Genomic DNA, 18503 nt, shown 5'->3' on the forward strand with positions numbered 1-18503 from the left:
CCATCTTCAAGAATCTCTTATATTGGACAGTTAACAATTGGACAGTTAAACAATTAACATATTCCTTGTTACATTAATAACAATTCACATAATCCTTGAGGGAAATATGAGGGACTGGACAGTAACAAAGAACCAGTAAACTCACTCCTTGTTTACTGCTTTAAGTTGAACCTAATACTGTTTTACATTGAAGCTAGTAATCTAAAGTTTAGTAAACATTCTAGATTAAATTATTTACAATAATGTATACACTTTCAGCAAGAAGTTTTTCATACCCTCTTCTGTTTTTGCTACCCTGTCTTGAGCGTTGTTTTTGGCAGCATTTTTCTTTGTGTTTTCCTTCTGCTTTTTACAACTGAATAGCAAGATCTCAATCTTCATTGCATACATGAGTCTCTTTCAGTTTCTTCCTCTAATGGTTCTGATGCTTTTTCATTTTTAATTTAGTAAAATACTTCTATATGGCTTAATATAGTAAAATCTATATAAATATATATCAAAATTTAGATAAAAATAAAATATATTAAGATGTTTTTGTGAGTATTTACAGCATGCAGGCTTCACAGATTGTTGCCATTTGGAATTAGGAGTTAGCCATCATCATTTTTCCCTGGTAAGAGTGCGTAAGCTGAAAAGAAATGTCCCAGTGAATAAATATCCTGATTTCTTGGAAGTTGCTTAATGAAAGGTTACAGTAATCTTTTTCTACAAAGTGTATCAGGGCGAAGGTCCTGATGGATCATCACCCTAAAGTTTTTGTATTCTAGGCTTCTCAAACTGTTCAAGGTTCTTGTAAGTTGCACTTTTCAGGAATAGTGTACAAGTCTGATAATGATGTCTCCAAGCTGTTCTTTACATTGAGGTCACAATCCTACAGCCCTGTAGGGCTATTCTATTATCACAGCTGTTAACTCAAATAGGAGGGCAAAGCTCAGTGAGCCAGTTAATTAGGCTAGTTATCATGTCTCTGCTTCTTCATCTTCTGCTAGCCCAGAGACATGTAAATTATGCCTGCAGCTGCTGTCTTTGGGCTCTTTAACAATGCACTACCACTGACAATTTTTGTTGATTAAATTCAAGTTTATTACTTCATCTGCTTTATATTGCATCATCTTTTCAATGCTGGCTATTTTAGTTAAGAGTGCCCAGTAAGGGTTTCCTATTCACCCATACTTCATGCAATAGTTGTTGGAAGAGAACTCATAGATTCTTGTGACTTGCACTGTCTTCCTTGGCAATTTTAAAAGCTACTGAAAAACCAAGGTTCATTTTGAAGAATCTAGCATCCCCCTCAATGCTTTAGATGGAAAATACACTGTTAAATCTTTGTTGTTGGTGTAATTAGTCTTTTCCTATTACCATCTCTTGTGAAGCTCCTGGAGGTTTGTAGTTATTTTCAGATCATTTGGTTAAGAAAGTTGGTGGATGGGGAGTTGCAAGAGTACACATCCATCCTCTTTAGCTACAAACCATTCCAGGCACAAAGCACCTTTTACCACGTAAGGTGATAAACCAGCTATGAACTATCAGGACAGAGAGAATCTAGCTACAGTTATTCATGCTCTGGTAACCTATCATTTAGATTATTGCAATGTGCTGTACATGGGGCTGCCCTTGAAAATGGTCCAGAAAGTTCAACAGATCCAAAACAGGGCAGTAAGACTGTTAATGGGGACTGGGCCATAGGAACAGCCAGTCCTCTTCTAGCTACGGTGGCTGCCAGTTGAAGTCCAGGCCCAATTCAAAGTGCTGCTACTAACATTCAAAGCCCTTAACAGCTCGGGGCCAGGTAATCTGCAGGATCACCTCCTCCTATATGTACTTACTTGGACCCAGGGGTCATCTTGGGGGTCCTTCTTCAGAAGCCCCTTCCAAAGGAAGTGAGGTGGGTGGCTACCAGGAAAAGGGCCTTTGGGTTGTGGCACTCTGGTTTTGGAATGAGTTCTCCAAAGAGGTGCACCTAGTGCTTACTTTGCATTCTTTTCAGCACCAGGTGAAAGCCATTTTTTATATTTTCAGCATTTAATGGTTTAACTTTTAAAATTGTTTTATATATTCCATTTTATTTGGTGCTACTGCTATGCTTCTATATTGAATCATAGCACTCATTACTATTATGGATTTGTTCTTTTAAATTAATCTGTGTGTGTTTTTAACTTTTGTTTAATTTTAACTTTTATTAATGGCTCAGAGAGGCCTGGTTATTGTATAAGAACAAAAGAATTACCTAGTTGGAACTACTTCTACAAAAACTGTCCAGAAAGCCCCAACTGGTTTGTGTATGCATTTTGTAAACAGAGGTACTCTGCATTTAAATCAATGGAGCCTGGTTATAAAGGTTGAGCATTTTATTCCCGGGGGTTATCAAGGAAGGAGATGAGCTCTTTCCCAAGAACAGCTGGCATTTTTTATGGCCTTACCATTTCAGCACTTGATTGCCTGAAGCTGGGATGGAGATCAGGCAGGAGATGCTAGTTAAGATGGTGAGTCATCTCAGGATAGGTTGTCAGGAAACACTGTTATCAGGAGGGGATAGCATACAGGCATCCAGAGCGGGTTTTTTAATCTCCCTCCAGCCAAAAAAATTGTTTGGATAATTTCTGCCTGACCAACCCTGCTGGTGCCTCTACTCATGGCAAATGCATTGCAGAGATGATGTAGAGTAGGGATAGTTATGCCATTTTTTGTTGGGTGGTGTGCTGAAGACTCTGCATATGCTTGGGGTTCTTAATGTATTTTAGGATTTTATTTTTGGAACCTTATATTGCCTTGTACCTTTTCCAATATCCTGTTAAATCCTAGCATGTTGTTCCCCTCTCTTTGGTAAATCAACTCTGTCTACCAGACTGTGGTGGTTGTTTCAGTGAAACATTGCTAAATCCAGTGCCTACACAGGGGTGACTACTGGATCAGGGGCAGGGGTTGAGTCCCTGACAGAGGGGACTGATGAACCCCAACCTTCCTTCACAATATATGTATGTTGTTGATGTTTTATTGCTATTTAACATTATTATAGTTTCATATGACAGGAGAAACTGTAATTTATATTTTAAATAAAGTCCCCACTTTGATTCATGGGTCCAGGGAAACTAAATTAAGTGCTTCAAAATGTTTGCAAGAATACAACATTCATGTTGTATCCTGTCAACTCGTTTCAGCTCAGAAATGAACTTCTTGAAACCTCCAAGAGTATATACCAAATAGTTAATTTAAGGACAACTGTATAATTGAAAACCTACTATCAAAATCTCACAGGGTTCTCTTCTCATGTGTTCTTAAAACTATGAGCAACCAGTATGCAACTATAAACTTCCCTTGGACAAATGTGTGGTTCAACATGCAGTTCTAAATTCCCCAGGCCATACATCACCCCATGGAACTCAACTAATATTATGTCTGCCTAACATCAACAAACAAAGGGAGAAGATTACAGGACCTCTATATTAACTTTGCCTTTGCAGCAAGGTCATGCAGTAGCTGAACAGCTAAGATTCCTACATATGAGTCTGTGTGCTTAAAGCTTGGTGTATCAGAAACATGGCTCATGATCATCAACTTGCTCTCTTTCGTACTTCGGGGAAAATATTACAAAGTCAGTCTGCACACAGCATTTTAGATGGATTGGTGTATTTTACTGATCTTACATAGCGAAAGTGAGGAAAGCCTGAATAAGTACAAGCCTTTTGTACCAGCAGAGTGGATAATCAACTGAGAGCAGAATTAAAAGGATGTCTGATAGAATCTGCAAAAGGTGGTTTATAACATTTTAAATCTCTCTAACCGAAACGTCAAAGCATGGTTATTTCTATATAACATGCTGGTTGTAAGCCTAGACTCTGGTATCACAAAACCTGCTGGAGTTGGACAAAACCACCACTATCAGAGTCACTGTGACACAAACAAATGTCCTTAACACTTCACAGCTCTGCCAAATGTTACTTTGAAACCTGCCATCTGTACAGAAATTACATGTCTTTTTAAAAGCAACAAGTCTTGGAAGAACACTGATTTTTATTTCCCTTTGTAAGCTGATCTTGCTGTACCAGAGACTTACAGATTATACAGTTATAGCACTGTAGAAGAGAAAACTTAAATCACTAGCTAATAATACCCAAGAAATATTTAAGAAAAACAAAACTGCCACAGAGTTAAAAATCAACAGTTAACACTAAGGGAAAATTAAATGGAATGCCACAGTGAATACATGACTTAATTTCAATGTTTTCCAATCATATATTTATTTAATATATTTCTTAGGTTCCTTTCAGACCAAGGTCTTCCCCTAACACGCTACAGTAAAATCTAATATCAAATTGTATAAGTGACTTACATTTAAACAACTTTAAAATGAACTAGCTAAAATAAAATCCTATTTCCAAATCTATTAGCAGCAAATACTATAAAACATTTTCAATTAAAAAGCAAAGAGAACACATATGTTTTAACACCCTCATAAAAGCAATCACAGACAGAACTGTGTATCTTTCAAGAGGGCTCTGTCAACTGAGAAAGCACTATCTCTAGTGCCCACAAACCTTATTCGTCTAAGTCTAGATGCAATTAGGTCATGTGCTATTGAGACTAGGCATTCTTTCCTTAGATATAGCTACAGCTGATGTGCTAACCAAAATTGGTAAAGGGCATTTCTGGCAATGACTTCCACCATCAGCACACCCCCAAGCTGTAGACTTGATCCTTCAAGGGAAATGCCATTTGAATCCCTCTCTCCAGATCAGACTTCCCTACCCAAGATACTTCCATTCTGTCTGAAATAAGCATTAGTTTGTTCACACTCCTTTAACCCAAAACGGTCTCCAACCATTCAGTATTCAGAGGTTTCATGGTGTTCCTGTGAATGCAAAACAAAGGCAAAGCCGTATGTTAAGGAGGGGTGACAGTCAGGAGAAGGGCCTTCTCTGTGGTTGCACCCCATCTCTGAAACATGCTCCCCAAGGAGGGGCTCCTGGCACCATCGTTGTTTACCTTCTGGTACCAGGTGAAAACCTTTTTATTCTCCAGATGCTTTAATGGATACACTGATTTTAATATTGCTTTCATATGAAATGCTTTTATGCCATGTATTAATTTTCTTAATCACCAGGAGTTTTCGAGTTGTTGTATTTGCTTCTAATTGGTTTTCATGTTTTGTACTGTTTTTATTGTTACATGTCTTTTATTTGTAAAACACCCATACAGCCCTCTGAGCTATGAGGATGTATACAAAGGAAAATAAATAAATAAAACCAACATGTTGGTGACACTGTAGCCAAACCTTTGGATGACTTTCCTTAACAGTTTAATATTGATATTAAATAGCATGCTGGATAAGATAGCAATCTGTGGACCCCACAGACCCTAGGACAGTGACGGTGAACCTTTTAGAGCCCAAGCGCCCAAATTGCAACCCAAAACCCACTTCTTTCTCGCAAAGTGCCAAAACTACAATAAAACCTGAAAACTGAGGTTTTAGTTTAGAAAAAACACCACACAGCCAGTCCAAGCATATATATATATATATATATCCTTGTCAGCGCACTGACTGGCCATGCAAAAGCTCGGACGAATCGCGGCCAATTAGTCATGGGTCATGATGTCATCGCCAGGCGCCGCTACTCCTTTCTGGGCATGTGCATGACCCCTATGTGAGTTGTTACTGGATGCTTGGCTGCTGGGGTGATGTGGGGGCGAATCGGCTCGCATGCTGATAGAGAGGGCCCTGAGTGCCCTCTGTGGCATGCATGCCATAGATTCACCACCACTGGCCCAACCCTACCCTGGTGCACTCCCCCAGCCCTAATATAGGGGCATTGTAGTATGTTTTTATTTAAATAAAAAATTTCAACCTAATATAGGGGTAAAATACCATTGAAAAAAGAACAATTTTGAAAAAGCCTTCTTTGAGTAGATTTTTCTGCACAGCTCATCATTTCTGCCGATTCTAAACACATTCCAACCATCAAAATCATGCCAGGACATCTTGTTTTTCTAACCCTAACCCTACCCTGGTGCACACCCCTAACCCTAATATAGTGGTAAAATACCATTGACAAGAGGGTGATTTTGAAAAAGCCTACTTTGAGTAGCTTTTTCGGCACAGCTCATCATTTTTGCCCATTCTAAACACATTCCAACCATCAAAATCATGCCAGGACACCTTGTTTTTCTAACCCTCACCCAGTGTTGGTGAACCTTTTAGAGACTGAGTTCCCAAACTGCAACCCAAAACCCATCATATCCTTGGCAGTGCACTGACCATGCGAAAGCTCGGATGAGTTGTGGCTAATGAGTTGTGGCTCGTGACGTTATCACCTGGCGCCACTATTCACTATGTGCACTGTTATCCGATGCTCAGCTGCTGGAGGGATGCTGGGGCAACTTGGCTCGCGTGCCGACAGCACGTGCCATAGGTTCACCATCACTGTCTTAGGCTATGCAAGAGAGCAGATGCTCCTCAGGATCACCTTCTGAGAATGATGCCATGGAGGACTGGAGCCACTGTAACACTTGCCCACCAAACCCCACTTACCCAAGTGAAACAGACACATCTCGCAGTCATTACTATCAAAAGCTTCTGAGAGGCCACATTCCCCCATCCAGGTGATCTATTAGGATGACCTAGGCTGTTTCAGTCCCAAAACTAGGACTTGATTTCAGACAGGACTGGACCCAAATAATCAGTATCCTCCAAGGCTACCTGGATTTGAGATGTAACCAGCTGCTCCAGACCCTTGCTTAAAAAAATGGAAGTTCAGGCACAAGGCAACAGTTATCAAATACTGAGAGAATAAGATTGATTTTCTTCAGGAGGGGCCTAACACCTTCTTAAGAATATGCACCATTCCTTCCTTTAAAGCAAGAATACACATGTTGTCTATGTTAGATGTTTAATTTCTATATAGAGCTGATATTTTTAAAAAGTTGCTCAACAGCAACTTCCACTATGTCTCTGTTGTTACTCTATTCCTTTTTTAAAGATCTGAGGACAAGAAACAGGCATACTATAAAATACTTGTTTTTGTGATGTACTAATATTCAGGACACTTGCCTTACAGATTTAACTTTAATAAAACATACTACCTTGTTGTTTCCCTCTGAAGTTTTAAACTAGTCATTAAAAACTGCAGTAAATTTTTGCTGCAGTTACACTGCTCACCCATGTCAGCTGTAACCATAGTTGATTGGTTCTCCGGGACAGAAACGGAAGTCTGATCTTGGTCCATGCTATGTGAATCTTCATTGGCCTCATGCTGGCTCTGACTAAGTTCTGATCGCAATTCTGAATATTCATCTTCTTCCCTGAGGAGCAAACAACAAACAAATTATTTCTCTCTCCCACCACTTAAAAGAAATAGCACAAATGTTGCTCCTATAATCACAACAAATACACATCACCACTTTCTATAGATATTCTGTAATATACATTCAATAAGATCTGGAAAACTACAGATAACGAGCAAAATTTAACACAGTCTGGACAACATATAGATTCTTAAGTTCACAAAATTAAGATTTCCCTCCAGGAGACTATCCATACATTAGACAGACATTTATTAGCACTGTTCTTCAGGCATGCTAAAAGTAGTATGCAGACAGTTTTCGGTGTCTTCATTTGTCTCTTTGTAATATCTATGAGAACTGTGAGCTATTGAGTTGACATGCCTTAAAATATTTAGAAATATTACCACAAAAGTATTTTCTGACTAAATCTTTGAACTTAAATATAAAATTTAAACCAAACTAATACTTCAATACTATGGAAAGGTATTGCAGAAGCTGTAAAACTTTTAGGAACTCTCTTTACAAGGGCAGAGAGAGGAAACCATGCTTAGAAGGAAAAAGAGCTGACCTCTCCCAGTTCCATGGAAACTTTTTCATCCCTCAACTTTCCTGTATCAGAATGCTGACTTTGAAAAAAGTAAAAAAGCAGTCAGATCTGCAGGATTCATAGTGCTTCTGTTCTCCAAACATAGGACCATCATAGGACAAACATTATGGCAGCCTCTAGACTGGCATAAATAATTGCCCTCTGGTTGGTTGCTATGGGAGCTACATAGATCATTCAGAAAGGACAGGACAGGACCTAGTCAGGAAGAAAGGGAGGAGAGAACTCTCTCTGTCCTTCATGTTTGCCATACTGGCATGAACACACCAGGGTTTTGGATGTGGTCCTACCTTCAGAACCACTCTATGGGATCCCCAGCTAAGTGTATTTTATGGATTTCCACCCACATTTTATATACAATATTGCAATTCAACTACTCTGAACAGTTGCGGGGAGGCGAATCAGATACAGTACATTAAACAGGCATGCTGTAAAATGTTTTGATTACTAAATGCAACTCAAATAAATATGCAAAATCACATCTCTATTTTAGGGCAACAGAAAACGTTTCAATTTATTTTTGAGAAAACCTCCATCACTGTCCAGAACTGGTTATGAAACCATTTTAGTAACCCTGTGGAATTAATGCATAAAAACGATCTAGATACTACTTCTAGCAAAAGTATGTCAAGGTAACAATCTCCTGCAACTTTTTGTGTACAAGTTCTCACTAAAACAGGCTGAGAAAGAGTATGCTTGTATTTTGCATATATGGGTGTCCACAGGAATTTTACTGGGGGCAGGGGTGAGGACAAACCTGCACAGCAGTTTATGTCTGTAATTCATGTGCATTGTGCACACAGCTGTAACACACCTGCAAACTTTCCTTTTATGTACTTTTTGTTACTAAGCTTGCAATAGACTTCAATAACCTTTAAAAGTCTTTTAATGGCAAAAGCAAAAAATCTTGGGAACTGAACTAAAGCAGAATTTAACACACAGCGTGAACTCCAGGTCTCAGGGTTCTAAAGGAGCCTGGATTGTGTTACTTTTCTCATTGTTATCAGATACTTTTTACATCATCTAACAATTCAGCTTTTGCATGGCTTGAATTGTGAACTACAGCAATGCTCTTCTGTATTTTTCCCATGAATTGTGTCTTTGTGTATGTTGCACATTTTAAAAAGACCTGATAGCACTAGAGAACTTTCTGGCAAATCTAGTGACTAAGTAGCACTGAGGTCTGGATAACAAGTCTACCAAGAAAGCGAGAGCCTGGAAAATGTGTATAGCTGGCCTACTTCTCAGGTGATTTAAGTGAATCACCTGACCTAGTATCCAGGCAATAACTTTCCATTCACAGCTGAAAACTTCAGTTCTTTCCATGACTCTCTTCACTATCATAATGGCCCTTTGGGCCAAAGGCCATTATACGGTTGAACAGCATGTTTGATATTAATAATGACATGGCAGGTATTGCCATGAGTGGGTGAACTGCTCAGTTTGCAGCCCACTGCTAGGTTCTGCTTTAAAGGCAGCAGACAACAGATTCATAAGAGGGTTTTTTATTCCTACAATCCATAAGAAAATTTTAATTTCTGAGCAGCTGTGTGGTACATTATCTGAGCTCCAAATCCAAATAAAAGAAAAACAGGAAGAACAGGAAGACAGCAAAAATGGCAGGCTCTCTTACACCTATACATACACATCACAGCAGATAGTTATAATCAATTTCACAGTCCCTTCTGCCTTTCAGTAAAACAACACTGAACATACTTTAACACACATCCCTCTGCAAAATGGATATAAAATCATTGGGCTACTTTGGATGGACTTGTGTAATCCCAAATCCTCTCAGCTACAGCATAATGGTGACCTTTATCAGCACACATTTCTCACAGTACCCTTTCAAATTTTTATAAACTCAGAAGAAAATAGTAACAAAGCCTAAGTCAGAAAGATTGCGGCTCATTTCCAGGGGTTCAACTGTCCCTCCCTGGACTTTCCTATGGATGCCCACGAGTAGGGATGACATTTCGAAGGGTTCTCCTCACAAAGTGTGTCAGCTACCTCTTCCCTTCCATTATGCTCTCTTTTAGCACTTCCCAGCCTTCTCAGGAAAAAGGAAAGGGCTTTAAGTTGCTTTTACATAACAACAGATCAACTCTATGCATGTTTATTGGTGTGTCTGTGTTTTAAGCCACAAAACTCCACAGACAGAAGTGCATCTTCACTTGTGATTATGGGATTGCAGGGTTGTGCTTACAAGCAACACACAGCCCCACTTTGCAAATAGGTGATATTCCTGTGTTCTCCCCCACATCATCTCACCTGAACTTACTGCTTTGTTTTTGAATTAAAATGAACTCACCAGGGCCCATCATGCCAGGTAGAACAATAGAGGAAGTCAGTGATTTGCTTAGACTATTATGCGACTATCCTTTGCTTTATGAGGTAGACATTCCCTCAGGCTACTGAACTGAGGGCCTAAAAGGATGCTGGCCTGGTTTGCCTGCCAAATCCACATTTAACTATTTGCATTACAGCCACTCTCAATTGAGCTGGATGGAATCCTACCCCTTACTCCAGGGCTTTATTTACTGACTAGACCAGGGGTTGGCAACCCGCGGCTCCAGAGCCGCACGTGGCTCTTGAATCCCTCTGCTGCGGCTCCTTCGCTCAGAATACTCCCCGGCACAGCCACCGATCTGTGACAAGGCTGGTGAAATAAATTGCTACATTCCTCTGCTATTGTGCAGGAAAAGAGCTGAACAAGCTTCCTGCAGGCTCTCATGTTACACAAAAGATTATCTTTGTCCCAGTGTAATCTCTTTCATCTGAATGTTAAAAGCTGCGCTTGGGACCTGTCACAATTCACATCACTTGACTGTTTATCTGCTAATCAGTCACTAAACACACCTATATCTGTGATCCAGAGCCCGATTTACTGGGCTTCCCCCCCCCACACACACACACCCATGGATAAATCAAAGAAAAGTTTCTGAAGAAAATCGAACATTTAATGGTACGTGGGTAGATTCATTTGCTTTTACTGCTGATGAACCTATGGGGTTTGCTGTTTAATGCATGCAGCCCTTTAGCACTGACTTTGACTCTGCAGGAAGCTGTTCTCCTATTCAAAATATATGAAAGGAGTCCTACTAGTTTATAATGTAAGATTAAAAATAACAGTTTTTACTGACTGAACAAGAACTGCAGCTAAATCATAATGAAGATATAGAGCTACTTCCTTGTTTTAAGAAGATTCTTATAAAAATTTCAGCAACATTATTACATTGGGAGAGAGATGTTTGTTCAGTATTTCACCACATGATAAAAGGATGAGGGCACACAGAAGCAGATGGCATTTTTGGTTTGCTGCAGGTGGCATGTTTGGTTTGTTGCTGGTGGACAATTTAAGTTTGGCTTTTTAGTTCATAAATACGAGGAGAACTCAAATAGACATTGACTATTTGATTTGAAAGTAACCTTCAACACAGCGTCTTTTTCTTTTTGGAGTTCAAAATGTTTTTGTTGCATGCAGAAATAAAAAATTGTTTTCTCTGTAGCAGTTCATTGATTTCATAAATACAACACACTATAGTTTTTTATACATAGCATAAAGGTAAAAAACTATATATGCAGTGTTATCTTCATTTTAGATGTCAAAAGAGTTTTGCAGCTCCCAGTGTTTTCTGTGGGAAATGGGTCCAAATGGCTCTTTGAGTGTTAAAGGTTGCTGACCCCTGGACTAGACCTTGCCCATGCGCAGTCTTGAGAAGTGGAGAGCAGAGATAGGTAAGGCAGATGTGGACTACAGTAAGTTCTGCTGTCCATTTGGAACTGAGCTACTTTGGTGTAAAGGAGCCTGGTTGTGTTGCTGCCTGCTACCATCTTGCTGCCAGTGAGTAAAGCTTGAAGGTATTTCCTCCTGTGCTTGTTCTGTCCTATCCTGAGCCTTGCTTGTATGGAAAGTACAGACAGATGGGCAGGCTCAGCCCAGCAGCTGCTATGGCTGCTCTCAGAACAACACCATGACTAAATGGGGCAGGAGTTGCACCCCATGCTCCTATGAACTGATGCCCATCTTTGCACAATTCAAAGCAATTTTTTGTGCTTTGTGGAGAAAATTGTGACCTGTAAGCTCTAACTTTTCATTATTGCTAATTAAATAGCAAATGCCATTACTATTGACTAACACTGAAGGTCCATGGGTGGGTTGTATCATTATGTACAGTAGTCCCCCAAAATTCGTGGGGGTTGCATTCCTAGAGCACCCGCGAATTGTGAAAAACCATGAATTTGGTGCCAGCCAGGCTGGGGAGGGGGCAGGCACACACGCATGATGGGGCAGGGGCGGGCCCTTGCAGAGATTATTTTCTCCGAGCGAGTCCAAACCGATCTCCTTGCACAAGAAGATTGGTTTGGACTCACTCGGAGAAAACAATCTCCTTGTGAGCAAGGAGCCCCACGGAAAATTCCACAAAAGACTGAGGCCATGAACGCTGAACCGCGACTTCACGGGGGTATACTGTATATGGTATCAAGAAAGAGAATGAGGGACTTCTCCAAGATCATAGATCCTCCTCCTCCATGGTTACAAAGCCTCACTGTGTTTTTTCTAGTCACAGAAGAAGAGTTGTAATCTTGAGTATCTTCTACTCTCTACTGCTGACCAGTCCACTACTTGTATGCGCTCTCATTTCTACCTGGTTGCCAGTTTGGCTGGCTTTAAAATGACAGAAGAGGAGTAAATGTTCTTTATGAGCCAGGCAGTCAAAAGGAAAACATAAAATTACTATGCGACCATTACACTGCCCTATATAAACCGGCATTAAGACACCTTGAAAACAACAATTTAAAGAAATTATTTAGGGGCCCAAGTTCAACTGAGAGGCATATCTTATCATACCAAGTAAATATTCAGAACGTACTAAATAGTTATGGTAAGATCAGATCAAAGCAGTAGTTGAAAACGTGATGCAATACATGTTAAAGCAGGCAAGAGAACCAATGTCTAAATGGCATAAATAAAAGTACAAGATAATGAAATGTGAATTAATGTCCTATGAATAAGTTAATTATTAGGCACAATAGAAGCCAACAATAATTAGCTTTAGACAAAAAACAATTACCACAAGGAGAAAGAGCTGTCTTTTTTTGGTTGGAAGGGTAATTTGTTTGCTCATTTACGTCAACTCTTTATAATTAGCCCATGATTTTAAATCCTGAATTATCTCTGAGTGGAAAAGTGGATGGGCTAGTCATAATGCTAGTACTCGTACTTCCAAGCTGTAGTGAACTTTGTTATTATTTTTAGCAAAACAAATCTAAATCCAAACTGTGAGCCAGTATTAAACTATAGTCCCTCCCTCAGTGAAAATTAATGCGACAAAGTAGCCATTGACTAAAGCATGTGAACAAAGAAATTATGCATACGTAAAAAGAGAAAATTCATGTCAAATTCAGGGCAACAAATCCTACCCATGTAACTTATTTACTTAAAGAGCGGCAATCAGTGGTTTGGTTCACATGACAACCCACCACAGCTTAATTTACTGGTAGGGCTGACTTGTGATGCCAGGCACCCATTGTCTGGCTTGCCATGTCATGCAAACCCAGGTGGCAAAGTTATTTCAGGGTTCGGCAACCCTCAAATAACCCATGGCTGCTATGTTAACAGTTCTCCTTTTGTTCTCATTTCATGAAGTCCTCCTACAGTATTGTTTTTCAAAACTATTCTAGTTCAGATGAAACTTAACATCCCTCCCGCTTTAGAACATTTCTTTATAAAATTCCCCCACTTTATAAACACACAGCATGTATTCCACTATCCTGTTTCCTCATATAACCTTTTCTTCAAGTGAAATCCTAAACATGTCTACTCAGATGTAAACATGACAGTGCAACAGGATTCACTTCCAGATACCTGTGCATAGGACTGTAGTCTAAATGAACAAGCTTATGGACTATGCTCCTGTTAGACAGAAACCTTTAGTCCTGGAGGCTTTTGAAAATCCTATGCCCGGCCCAGCTAGTAGGGGGGCAACAGGGCCAATGGGGCTAATTCATCTACTGTTCTTCCCCAAATAACCTTCCCTCAACTAGTTGACCTTCTGAAGCCATCTTACTCAGATTCTGATGGGGGGTAGGAAAGAGCAACAAAAAGATCACAGGACTTTGCTGGTCCTGCTACTCTTCTCTGTTCCCACCCAAGGTCATAGTGCTTGCAGCCTCAAGAGGGGTAATCTGAAATATCCTATGGTTCAAGGGATACTTTCCAGGGATGTCAGGACTGTAGCCTTGGTCGATTTAAACTGGTTTTCATTGTAGACAACACACGTTTCCAACAGGCCCCTTTAAAAATGAAAAAATTAACAATAGTTGTATCACAGCAATCACAATGCAGTGAATCTGTTGTAAGCCGCCCCGAGGCCTCGGCAAGGGGCGGCATAGAAATGTTTTAATAAATAAATAAATAAATAAATAAATAAATAAATCTTGCATCCACTGACCAACAGTGCAGAGGCCAAGACCAGTTTGCCCAACGCTACTCAATAAGTATAAAAAAGACAAATAGAGGCACTGAGATTTAAGTCTAACTACACAGTTTTCCTTGCCATACAGTGACAAAATGCAAAGATTGTAATTGCTTTTTTCACAGTAATACCCACACGAGTGTATATACAGTGGTACCTTGGCTCACGAACTTAATCCATTCCAGGACTCTGGTCATGACCCAAATTGGTCGTGAGCCAAGTTAAATTTTCCCATAAGGTCCAATGTAAATAAGGTTAATCCATTCTATAACTATTTTTTAATGAGAAAAATGTGAAGCAAAGTGACTAAGAACAACAAAGATCGTGGCCATCTTCCCACCCCCCACCCCAAGCACAAGCCCAGTCATCTCCCCGCCCCTCCAGCACAACTGCAATCACGCCCGTCATCCCAGTGCGCTGGGGGAGAAATGGGTGTGAATGGGGTGCACTGGGGGGGGGGAGAAATGGGCACGAACAGGGCACGCTGGGGGTAGAGATGGGCGGATCACGGTTGTGCTCCTGCAGAAAAGTTGAGTGCAATCATGGGTGTGATCCTGCAGGAAAGATGGGCGCAATCTCGGCCATCTCCCCCCGCCCCCGCTCCAGCATGATCGTGGCCATCTCCCCCCTTCGGGGTGGGAGGGAGAAGGCTATGATTGTGGTTGCCACCCAATGTGGAGTTCGCGACCTGCGTCAATATTTTTATGAAATTTTTGTTCGCGACCTGATTTGGTCGTGAACTGAAGCGTTTGTGAGCTGAGGTACCACTGTATAGTTTTAATGCACACTGGAAGAATTAATCAGCCCTGAAGAACACTGGAATGCTGTCCCTAGTGAAGCTTACTTCATGCCTATTTTGATATCATCCCAGCACCAGGGAAATCAATCTTTCTTTCTTTCTTTCTTTCTTTCTTTCTTTCTTTCTTTCTTTCTTTCTTATTTATTTATTTATTTATTTATTTATTTATTTATTTATTTATTTATTTATTTATTTATTTTGCTGGTCCTAACACTTCTGATTTCTTGTCAACTGACTTGTATATTATGGGAATTCCTGCTTTGACAGATTTTCTGCTTGTACTTTTAAACATTTTATTGTAAACCACCCTGACCATTTCACTGAAGGGTGAGGTTAAAAACTGTAAGCCATTATTCAATCAACCAGGAATCCCTCTTGCAACATAACAGGTTTCTAATGTGAACCAACAATGCACCATGAAATATATTTAGATAGCTAAGCCTTTTGTAATCTTAGGATGTAGGCAGATAACCTCAGTATGATGGACTAACCATTACAGCTTCCTTTCTGCAATTAGCAGGTTGCTTGCTGAACTGGTAGATCCTGTTGCCATTCGATCAGATCACAACAACCAGCTCTTGCTTTAAATCAAGAAATGACTTCTCTTAATACAAAAGAGAAACAAAGAAGGCAGTAATGCATAGAGTTTGCTTCCCTTCATTAAGCATAATGCAGGGAACTACTGAAATGAAACACAGATGCATTCCCCACCCTCATCTCCACTAGCAAATTCATCTGGGGTGTTGACAGGGTGTGTGCATAATATTTCTCTCATGGCTTCAAACACCATCTAGGTACTGGTTGTTTTCCAACATCCATTCTGTTTTAATTAGTGCTGCTAAAGCACTTTGATATCCTCAGGTGTGAGGGTCCTCTGTGAATACAAGAATTGTCACAATTATATTCTTGCTAATATTTTTGCCAACTCTTCTCCTAAATAGGCAGATTCCAATTTTAGTTCTTCCGGATAAAGACTATGTGACAAAGCCCCATATGATCTACTTTTCACTGGACACTTGTTTCTTCTCTTCTAAGAAATTAATTTTGTAAAATTAAAAAAGATTTATAACCTTTGCAGAATGGATGAAGTGCAATGCTCTCCAATATGGAAAAGGAAACATTTTCTTGTTAGAGAAAGATGGGGAAAACTTCCCCATCTATTAAACACTTTTCACAAACTTTATGCATGCTAAACATATATAATATACAAGTATAAAATTGTTTGCTAGCACTTTATTGCTTTCCTCTAATTTTGGGTGACAATATAATCAATATCATGAGCCAATTAGGGGCTAACATGAACTTAAGTCAACAACATATTTTTAGCTAATTGGTCTTAGTAATTAAGGGTATTTGGAAAAACTCAATTTGCTCATTTCAGACTTGAGATTTTAATTTCAGATGTGAGAACTTTTGCTGTTCTGAAGGTCTCATGGGTAAAAATGCACTGGGGCAGAACTGATGCAAGCTAACTGCATAGTCTTTAACTGTAAGAACTGATGATTGATCCTCTGATTTCATATAAATGATCCAAACTTGAATAATTTCTTCATTGTAAACAAATATGTGAAGATATAAATGAATAATATGATTATAATGGCAAAAAATGATTCAGTACTGTGGAATCACAGTGGAAGTTCAACCATATTTTATGGGGGATTCACACAAGATTAACACCCATTAGTAATCCTCTTGTGTTTTCCAAATGCTGTTTCTATCTTAAAAAAAATAATTGGGGAAAATCCAGCTTCTCAAAGAAGGATGGAAGAGTAATGCAATGCCACATGGGTATACAGGCTTAAAGCTACTTTTTCACCTGTTTAAAAAGAGGTGTGGCTTTAACATAGGCAGTTATCTCTCAGGTAGGTGAACCTATCATACCTCTGTATATGATATTTTGTATAACCTCTGAGTGGTGTGCCAATTTTAAAACTTATTTATTTTTCAAATTCACCTTTTACATAGGGTGGCATTGTTTTGTTCTGTTTCTAAAAAAATATAGTAACACCAAAATAGCATTTAAAGAAAGTGATGTAACCCTATAGAGCCATATTTTAAAATGATGCTCAGCCCACCTACCCCTTTCCAGTCATTGCTATTTCAGTAAGATGGTTAATGGCAGCAGTGATTGAAAAGGTATTTTCACCATTTATTAAATTAAATCATCATTATCTATTTCATTTTCATTCTGACACAGAGCTGAAGCTCTCTGGATGGGTATAAGGAAATAGTGCTTGAATACAGTATATCATAATGCATAGAGCCACATTCTTATACTACTGTGGGTTCAGTCAAATATTGTCTCATCTACGAACTGGAGGAACAGGCAATTTGCCTAGAGATTCAGGACAGATAAGCTGTCATGATGCATTTAGGGTCCATTTAAACAAAAGCATGAGTATTAGAATTTTAATAGGCCTAAGAAGAATGAGTGTACCAGGTATCTTTCATCATATAACTTTTTAATTTTTAGAACAGGGATGGGCACATAGAGTGTGTTCCCTTCTTCTATCACCACCACTACTCCATGCAACCCTTGATCTTTTAATAATTGAGGAGCAGGAGGAGTTTATTTTACCAAATACAAATAAAAATCTCAACTGGCAAACCATCATTTTATTTATTTTCTGGGGAGATACCCATAGACCTCAACAGGATGTCAAAAATGGTCAAATCTACCACAGATGCCCACTACTGCTTTAGAATTATGTATCTTATATTCCATCAGGTTAAATATAAAAATTAAAATTTGTAATTTAGATCTCAAAAATTCTTACATGGTTTGATTTTTTCTTCAAAAAAGCAAGTTAGCAACACGGAATTAATCAATTGTTTCTCCAGGACTGAGATTTTTTGTAATATCTGCTATCCAGGATACTTTGGTTATGGAATGGCACAAAAATAATGCAAACAAGTGCATTTAAGGTTGTAATCTTCTGCTTGTTTAGACATGAGTAATGCTGGGGCATTTTTTTCTGATTAAACTGCCTATGTACTATAAACAATGGGGCTAGAATATCAAATAGAGTTTTAGCACAATTTGCCTCTTCTGTATCTTTTCATAACATAACATTCTGAGTTTAAAATTTTGATGATTTTCCCAACCACAGCATCTTAAAAAGGTATTTTTTTGGCATTAAGCTAAACTTTTTTTTTTTTTTTTTGGCGTTAAGCTTAACTTAATTTATTGTATCACGTTCATAATCTTAATCCACTAAGACCTAATTATGTTATTAGGTCATGTTTATCTCACGCTCCACATACAGTTGACCCTCCACATTTGCAGAAGAGTGAAAGACCCCTGCAAAAATGGAAAAAACTGCAAATATTTCTAGACACACGT

The 18503-nt window shown here is 39.1% G+C and overlaps 1 protein-coding gene across 2 annotated transcripts in view; it reads right to left on the bottom strand.

Annotated features, from left to right (window-relative positions):
* Positions 1-18503, bottom strand: part of MCC (MCC regulator of WNT signaling pathway) — a 240214-nt gene that overhangs the window by 68071 nt on the left and 153640 nt on the right. For both annotated transcript variants that reach the window (XM_044446082.1, XM_044446083.1), the window contains one exon: positions 7154-7296. In XM_044446082.1, the coding sequence (XP_044302017.1) occupies positions 7154-7296 (143 nt within the window). The remainder of the gene's footprint in view (positions 1-7153; positions 7297-18503) is intronic.

Source organism: Varanus komodoensis, unplaced genomic scaffold (genome assembly GCF_004798865.1).
Source record: "Varanus komodoensis strain SLA01 unplaced genomic scaffold, ASM479886v1 scaffold5, whole genome shotgun sequence".
Classification (NCBI taxonomy): Eukaryota; Metazoa; Chordata; class Lepidosauria; order Squamata; family Varanidae; genus Varanus; species Varanus komodoensis.